The sequence below is a fragment of the Ichthyophthirius multifiliis genome, assembly GCF_000220395.1.
Source record: "Ichthyophthirius multifiliis unplaced genomic scaffold scaff_1120509249472, whole genome shotgun sequence".
NCBI lineage: Eukaryota > Ciliophora > Oligohymenophorea > Hymenostomatida > Ichthyophthirius > Ichthyophthirius multifiliis.
Genome location: NW_004087681.1, coordinates 7,488 through 16,024, shown reverse-complemented (window position 1 = coordinate 16,024; position 8,537 = coordinate 7,488). Strand labels below are relative to the sequence as shown.

Genomic DNA, 8,537 nt, shown 5'->3' with positions numbered 1-8,537 from the left:
ATATATATATATATATATATATATTGTATATATAATTACTTATAAATTTAAAAAATTATATAAAATTCCATAAAAATATATATGTAATATTATTTCATGAAATTAATAGTTCAGAATTACTATTATTTATATATTTTAATTAATTTTTATTTTCTTCTGTTTTCCTTAATAAATTTTCACCAATAATACAATAAAATAATACACTAAGAACCATAAATCCCATTCCAATACAATTAGAATAAATAACTTGAGTTTTATTTTTCAAATCAAAAACTAAGTCGGATATTAAAATAAGAACTAATCCCACAAACTACCCACAAGCATAAATTAAACCAGAAGAAAAAGCTTCACACACAGGAAAAGTTAGCTCGCAAGCGAAATCCATAGAAAGAGGAATTAAAGGAATTGCGAAAAAACCAAAAAAAAATATACCTAATAATATATACCATATATTATAAGTTAAAATCATTCCAATTTATAAACCTTAACTTAACATAGCAAAAAAACTAGAAAATATTAATATTTTTTTATATTTTCCAGTTTTTTCTATTATAATGCTAAAGATAGTGGAACCAATTAAACCTGAAACAATAAAAGTAGCACCACAAAAAGAAATTTATTACTAAAAAATAATAAAAAAAAATTAAATAAATGTATATATATATATATAGATTATAAATATAATATATATTAATATATATATATATACATTTATTTATATATTATTATACATTATTTAAATTATATGGTATTAAATAATAATTCATTAAAGTAGAAATAGCCGAAAAATTTCCTAAAACACATCCAAATGCTATAAGTAAAATTATATAATCTTTATTTGCAAATACTACTGGAATACTTTATTTAAAACTCATTTTTTCAGTGTTAGCAGAATGACTAGGAGGTGTTTTTGGTTTGTTCTTAAATAAAATAAATATAGGCGCACATCCTGCACTAATAATTATAGCTTCCCAAAACATTAAATTATATACTTAATTTTTTCCTATTTACATATCTTTAGTATTTTCAACAAATATACTAGGAATCAAAAAACCTATTCCTATTCCTACCATATTTATTAAAGCTAAAGCAGCTATAGCAGCTGGTCTCTTTTATTTATTTATTTTTTATTTTAATTATTTATTACTTATTTTGGTATAAACCATTCAGTAGCTATTTTCGCAGGAGCATTTAATATAAAAGGTTAACCAATTGCGCCTAATATTTAACCTAGAATAACATACCAAAAACTCTTATTTACTAGAACTCTTATCCATGATCCTATTATCGTAAAAGCTGCGCCTAAAAGGACCTTATTTTATTTATGGATTTATTAATTTATTTAATTACTCCATTTTTACAATTTAAACCAAGAACATAGTTTGATGGAAAATTCACAAATATATATAAAAGCATAAATACTAAAGAAGACATATTGACTATTAATTAATTTTAATTATATAACTAATTAATTTTAATATATATATATATATATATATATTAAAATATTTTTTTTAATTTTTACAAATCCTATTTATTCAGATATTGGACTTAAGGTAATCCATAATATTGCATTACCTAAACTTGGCATGAAAAATAATATTATAATAACAAATCTTTTATATTTTTTTTAATTAATTGTTTATTTAATGTTTTTACCTGTAAGGATATTATATAAAATTATCGTTTTAACTACTTTAATTTAAAAAGGATTATTATTATTTAGGACCAAAACTTTATCTCATTTTTATTTTATTATAAAATAAATAATATTTCTATTATATTATTAATTTAAAAAAAGAAAATATATAAAAAATAATAATCAAATTAATATATATATAATTATTATAAATATTAACTTAAATAAATAAAAGAATATACATATATTTAAGATTTATAAAAATTGTAATATTAATATATATATATAAAAAAATAATAATAAAAATATATATCATTAAATAAAAATATATATATATATATATTTATATATTTAATATATTAATATTTTTTTTTTCTTAAAATATTTTTAATAATTAAACATATATAAATATTAATATTTAAAATATTACAATTACTATATATAAATATTATTATTATTATATTTTTTTTTTTTTTTATATATAATTTAAGCAAATGAATGAAAAAGAAAAAATTAATACATCTGTTTATTATTTAAGAACAAAAAATAATATTGAATCTATGGATTGTAATAATGATTGTAATTAATTATGTATAGGAGGATCATAATGTAATTAATAAAAAAATATAAAATGATTTATATTAAAATAAAAGAATTAAAATTACTATCGATAAAAAATCAAAATGATTTGATATAAATAGAAAGTTCAAAATCTTTAAAACTACAAAGAAAGCCAACAAGTGCAAGTTTTGTATAATGGAATAGATTAGATTGTATTTTATTAAATATATACTATATAAATATATATATATATATAAAAAAATAGAAACAAAGATAGTCACTTCATATTAATCAAATAATAATTTTATAGTATGGGATGTAACTAAATTAGCACGTAATTTAGATTTTATATATTTAATTTATTTATTTTTATTACTATAATTAGCTTAAGGTTCGCCTTGTTAAAAAGAACATTCTTTAATAATAAATAAAGTATATTGGGATCCTAAAAAAGATACTTAATTAATTACTGGTTCATAAGATAAAACTATAAAGCTATGGGTATAACTAATATATATAGATAACATATAAATATTTACATAGGATTTAAATTCAGGAAGAAGTATAGAAACAATATAGTGCACAGATGCTGTAAAAGATGTAAAATATTACCCAAAAGATTAAAATTACATTATATCAGCTCTTGATAATGGCTATATAGAAGTTCATGATCTTCGGAAAAAAGATAAAACAGTATCTTCGTTTGTAAATAAGCATAATTAAGCTGTTTTTTCATTAGATTTTAACACTTTTAAACCTAATTATTTCGCTTCAGGCTGTTTAGATAAGAAATCTATTATTTGGTATATTGATAATAATTAAAATATATAAGAATTTTTGTAATTAAATCATATTGTGGGTATAGGATAGGTTAAATGGTCTCTTTCTAATCCATATGATATTAATATTGTTAGTTTTAATATGAATTATGAAATACATGTTTTTAATTTGAATTAAAAACATAGGCCTTATATGATATATTAAGGACATTCGGAATGTGTTTCTGGAATACTTTATTTGAATTAGGCGAAGTAAATTCTAACTTGTTCGAAAGATGGTATTATTGTATTGTTTTTTGAGTATTTTTATGACATTTTTAGGTACTATTATATGCAGAGATGTAAATAATGGATTCAAACCATATAGCGGGGCTTCGGCTAATCCTATTTGTGTCGATTTATTTAATAATGTGGGTTTTAGATTAGAGAGTAATGAACTTTTTTATGAAAAAAAGATTAAAAAAAGTATCAGTAAAAATTATTCTGATTCTAATAAAAGCGTTATAAGGAGTTCAATTGATATGCTAAAATTTAATGATTAAGATAAATTTACTATCAAATATTAAAAAAAAAATAGATTTGTAACATTACTAGAAGGTAAAATTAAATATATATATAAATATATATATAAATATATATTTATATATATATATATATATATATTTATAATTTCTATATATAGATAGCTTTAAATTAGATGATACATATGAGCAACTAATTTATTTTGCGAAAAATTATAAAACGGAAGGGAATATAAGAGAAATTGCCCTATATAATGCGGAAATCGCATTATAAAAAAATAATATTTTCGTTTAAAAAATTTGGATGGAATTCGCTGAAATTTTCTGTCCTTAAAAATAGTCTAAAAAAAGCTAATAAGAAATTATTATTTTATCTAAAAGTTAAAATCTATTAAAAAATTCCTAAAATTTATTATAAATATAATAAAATAATAATAATAACAATAATAATAATATATAAAAATTCTATTCTTAAAATAAAGATACAAATACTAATACTTTATTAATAGATAATAATATAAAGGAAGAAATTATAGATATGGAATAAATATATAAGTATTTTAATTCGAATAATCTTAATCTATTAAATTAGGCTATTTAATAAAAGATATAATTCTATTACCTAATGAAAATACTGTGTATATTAATTAAAAATTAAAAAGTGAAATCATGGATAAATTAACTAAAGAAGTATATTTTTTAAATAAATAATAAAATTATTATATTTATATTTATATGATTATTTTTAAATAAAAAAATAAAGTAACCTTAAAAAGTGGAAAAAAATATTAATGAATAACTAATTTAATGTTGTGTAGAATAATTATAGTAATTAGTTGATAATGGGGAATTATAAAGTGCTTTTATTATTTATTTAGTCTTTAGAGAACATTTAAAAGTTTCTAAATAAACGGTAATGAATTGGACATTTAATATTATTGAAATGTGTAGAAATTATTAATTATATAATTGTGCTAATCATTATAATAATTTAACTGCTACATTAATAAATACTGAAAATGTAATTATTAAAATAAAATCTATTAAAAATATTATATATAAAATAAATAATTTTATTATATATAAATAAAGAGAAAAATAATATTTTACAGATAATGTTCACATTGTGGAAATTTATTTGATTATAATATAAAATAATAGTGTTAAAAATGTTAGAACAAATTTAGATGTGCATATTGGTATTTTTAAATTATTATAAATAATATTATTTATGTAAAATATTTATGCATTATTAAATTACTATATTAAATATAAATATATATATATATATATTTATATATATATAATATTTTGTATTTATAAAATATATATTTAATATTTATTTAAAATAATATATATTAAAATATATAATCTATAATATTTATATATTTAATTATATATTAAACTAAATTTATATAAATTTTGTTACATTATATATTAATAAATATCTATTTAATTAATATATATATTTATTTTCATAATTCTTTTATTTTTTATAGTAAATTGCCTGTTAGAGGACTTTTAATGTGGTGTTAAATATGCTAGCATGGTGGTCATTTACATGAAATGAAAAAATGGTTTAAAAATAATCAAGAATGCCCAACTAGATGTGGACATCGTTGTTATACATAATTAAAAGAATGATAAAAAATTATTTAAAAAAAACTATTATATAAAAATATATATTATCTTTTTAATTTCGTAATTTTTTGTTTAAAACTTTATTTACAAATTTTTAAAAATGGATATTAATAATAAAATATATTATCTTTTCATTTATTTTGTGTAAAAAAATAATAAATAATATGTTTATATAATATTTCATTATATATATATTTATATATATAAAAAAAATAAGTTACAAAAAATAAAAAAATGTTGGATAATAATTAAAGTACAGTAACATTTAACTAAAGTACTTTAAATAACTAATCTGAATATTACCAATCTACGTTTTTAAAATAAGGAGGTAATTATAGTATATTATAAAAACCATATGAGTTTAAATTTGGTACTTAATTTGAAAGTAAAAGAGGTCCAGTAGATTAAGATGTATTTGCAAACCATGAAATAGTCTGTTTATATTTTTCAGCCAGTTTTTGCCATCCAAGTAGAGCTTTAACTCCTAGAATAATAGAGTTTTATAACGAAGTTAATATAGAAGATAAAGTTATGGAAATTATTTTAGTTTCTTTTGATAAAAATGAAGAGGATTTTCAAAAATATTACAAAAGTATGCCTTGGTTAAGTCTTCCTTATGATAAAGATCGTATAGAATAATATAGGGAACATTTTGAAATCATAGGAATACCTTAATTGGTTGTATTGAGAAAAGACGGAAGTGTATTACATTTAAATGCTAATAAATAAATACTATAAAGAGCAGAAGAAGTATTTTTAGAATGGTAAAAATAAATTACAAATGAATAATAAGAAAATAGTGAAGAAATGAGTTAAGAAAAAAAAGTCACTTTTTAATAATGAAAATTATAATATTTATAAATATATATTATATATATATATATATATATATTATATATATTTATATTTATATATATTTATATTTAATATTTTTTTTTTTAATATCACCTATTTTAAATTGTTTCTTTTTACTTTTCTTTATCTTCTTCCTTTTATTAATCTATTTATAATTTTGATTTTTTCCTTATTTTATTTTTTTTATTGCATTTTGTATTGTTTTTCTTCTCTTTTTCTGTTTTTTTTCGTTGTTTTTATTCACTATAATTATTAAATATCCAAGCAAAAATCGGTATAAAGTAAAACAAAGCCATAAAAAAACACAAAGTAAAATAAAAATATATAAAAATTGATTTTTATTGCTTTATATCCGCCTAATAATCTATTAAATAGTAATTTATTTTCGTAGTATTCGAAAAATGATTATTAACTGCATATATATCTATATTTTTCTTAGAAATAACGAATTTTTAAGGTTTTTTGAAATAAAATTCAAGTTTATATTCTTTATATAGATAATAATCTACAAAAAGACTATTTTTTATAAAACAATTTAATTTGTATTTTTACATATAATGAATATTAATATATACTTAATATAACTCGTAATTAGTATATTTATCTTATCTTCTTCTTCTTATTCTTCTTATATTTTTTTATAAAAAAACACTCTAGAAGGCTTTCTATTAAAGTAAGGTAATTATATAATCGACTGGGCATAATAATTATAATTATTAGAATAAGAATATAAAACAAGTTAATAACTATATGAAAAATCTGCCTCATATTCCCCTAAAGACTTTTATTAAAAAACACAAAACCTAGCTAAATACTAAGGGAAATGTTTATTTTGATTTTCGAAATATAAAATAGGATTATTGACATAATAAGAACACATTTTATAGTGTTTATATATTGCCAAGACTTTTTTTTTATTTAAAAATGTGATTGTATTATTAGTATTTTATATATTAATTTTAGTTTATAATAAAACGGAATCACTATTTATATATTAGAGTATATATTTTATTATTAATATGTCGTCTTTTTATTAGTCTATATTAAATAAATCAATTGTCTATATTTTTTGTTTGTTTTTTTATTCATATATTTTCTATAAAATCTGATTTTATTAATTTATTCTTAAAAAAATGACTTAATTTTCCTATATAATTCCTATTAAATTAAACTGGATTTTTCCTTCTAAAAAAAAAGACTTTACTGAAATATTTTATACTATTAGAAATCTCATACCCATAGTTTTGGCATCTATTCTTAATTAAATTTTTATATTATTTCCTTAAGTACTTGCATATGAAATAAATGACTCTTAATAATAAGAATCGTATTTAGAAAGCATAAAAAATTTGTTTTCTATATTCTCACAGTCTATATCATCATTTAATATTATTTATTAGATATCACCGAATTATTAAGTGGGTAGATTATAGATATTTTTTTGAGAAAAATTAACTATTTCGAATGTATTAGGCACTACTTTGTAGGAAATTTCCTATATTTTCTGAAATTATTTGCAATGTATATATGCTATAGGACAGTTTTTATGATGGAATATAGAACACTTCGAAAAATCGAAGTCTTAGTCTATTCCTAGTAAAAAATTGATTTTAAAAGAATGAGTTTTCATATTTGGCATGACAAAAATCAATTATTTTTAAGTTAAAAAAATGAACAAATTTTATTTTTGGAAAAATGCGGCGTCTATATTAATTCCATATAAAAATTATACATTATTATAATTATTTTGTTATATTAATTTAGATTAAAGGCTCATTTATCTAACTTTTACATAAAAGTCATTTTTTTGGTATATTTATTATTATAATAAATGAATAGATTATATAGGACCTTAAAAAGATTTCTAAGGAATTTCTATATATGCGAATCTATTATTTTAACCAATAAAAATCCATTAATTATCAACTTCAAAAGATAATACTTTATACTATTAAATATCCATTTTTACATTTAAATGTCTAATAATAGAGTTTTAGGTATAATTAGAAGTCGTATATAGAGTTATATTGAAATCAAAATTATCTTATTTCGAAAAAACATCTAAATTAAGAGTAGTGTCACTATTAATTTATTTAAAAAGAAACTAATTTAAGTCTTTAAATATAATATAGTTCCCATATTTACTTTTTTAGACGTCAAAAGGAATACAAAAAAACATAGTCTATAAATCTACGCCCATTTTAAATACATTAGGTGATACTTAATTGGGTTGGAAAATCAAAAGCGAGTATATTCTTTTCTTCATTTGTAAATTAAAGTATGTAGCCAGCTAATAATAAAATACTTGGTCTTAATTTGAAAAAGAAATTAATTCTTTTGTTATTTAATATTTATATGTATTATAAGTCCTTACATAAACTATATCTAGATTCGAGTTTATTTAATATTCATCGATTTTCGAGAAACCATTAGTAAGGTTTATACAGGTTATTATTATATAAGGATATTAAAGTATTTTGAAATTGCAAATTTATTCAGAAGATAACTATAGATTATTTACTAATTGAACATTATATTATC

General features: G+C 18.2%; 3 protein-coding genes across 3 annotated transcripts, besides 18 other annotated features; 1 reads left to right on the top strand and 2 right to left on the bottom strand. All coding sequences in view use genetic code 6, as the record gives it.

The window, feature by feature from the left end:
* Positions 1–34: a microsatellite.
* Positions 35–94: 60 nt separating this feature from the next.
* IMG5_006900 (major facilitator superfamily protein, putative) lies at positions 95–1,591 on the bottom strand (the record flags this gene model as incomplete). Its single annotated transcript, XM_004039828.1, has 5 exons — positions 95–622; positions 732–1,109; positions 1,148–1,312; positions 1,351–1,464; positions 1,526–1,591. 5 exons carry the CDS (start codon positions 1,589–1,591, stop codon positions 95–97), a joined length of 1,251 nt encoding a protein of 416 aa, XP_004039876.1.
* Positions 655–723: a microsatellite.
* Positions 1,111–1,153: a microsatellite.
* Positions 1,444–1,486: a microsatellite.
* A 315-nt stretch (positions 1,592–1,906) lies between the features above and the next one.
* Positions 1,907–1,983: a microsatellite.
* Positions 1,966–2,005: a microsatellite.
* A 55-nt stretch (positions 2,006–2,060) lies between these two features.
* Positions 2,061–2,102: a microsatellite.
* Positions 2,103–2,133: 31 nt separating this feature from the next.
* IMG5_006890 (protein disulfide isomerase family protein 3, putative) lies at positions 2,134–5,984 on the top strand (the record flags this gene model as incomplete). Its single annotated transcript, XM_004039827.1, has 9 exons — positions 2,134–2,248; positions 2,341–2,412; positions 2,466–2,534; positions 2,634–2,701; positions 2,744–2,905; positions 3,557–3,576; positions 4,593–4,733; positions 5,000–5,121; positions 5,359–5,984. 9 exons carry the CDS (start codon positions 2,134–2,136, stop codon positions 5,982–5,984), a joined length of 1,395 nt encoding a protein of 464 aa, XP_004039875.1.
* Positions 2,422–2,452: a microsatellite.
* Positions 3,587–3,660: a microsatellite.
* Positions 3,921–3,960: a microsatellite.
* Positions 4,770–4,810: a microsatellite.
* Positions 4,770–4,901: a microsatellite.
* Positions 4,781–4,830: a microsatellite.
* Positions 4,821–4,905: a microsatellite.
* Positions 4,937–4,975: a microsatellite.
* A 4-nt stretch (positions 5,985–5,988) lies between the features above and the next one.
* Positions 5,989–6,064: a microsatellite.
* Positions 5,991–6,073: a microsatellite.
* Positions 5,993–6,073: a microsatellite.
* A 12-nt stretch (positions 6,074–6,085) lies between these two features.
* IMG5_006880 (hypothetical protein) lies at positions 6,086–8,262 on the bottom strand (the record flags this gene model as incomplete). The annotated part of the gene is made up of 2 exons (XM_004039826.1): positions 6,086–6,512; positions 6,572–8,262. The coding sequence occupies 2 exons, from the start codon at positions 8,260–8,262 to the stop codon at positions 6,086–6,088; spliced, it is 2,118 nt and encodes a 705-aa protein (XP_004039874.1).
* Between the last annotated feature and the right edge of the window lie 275 nt (positions 8,263–8,537).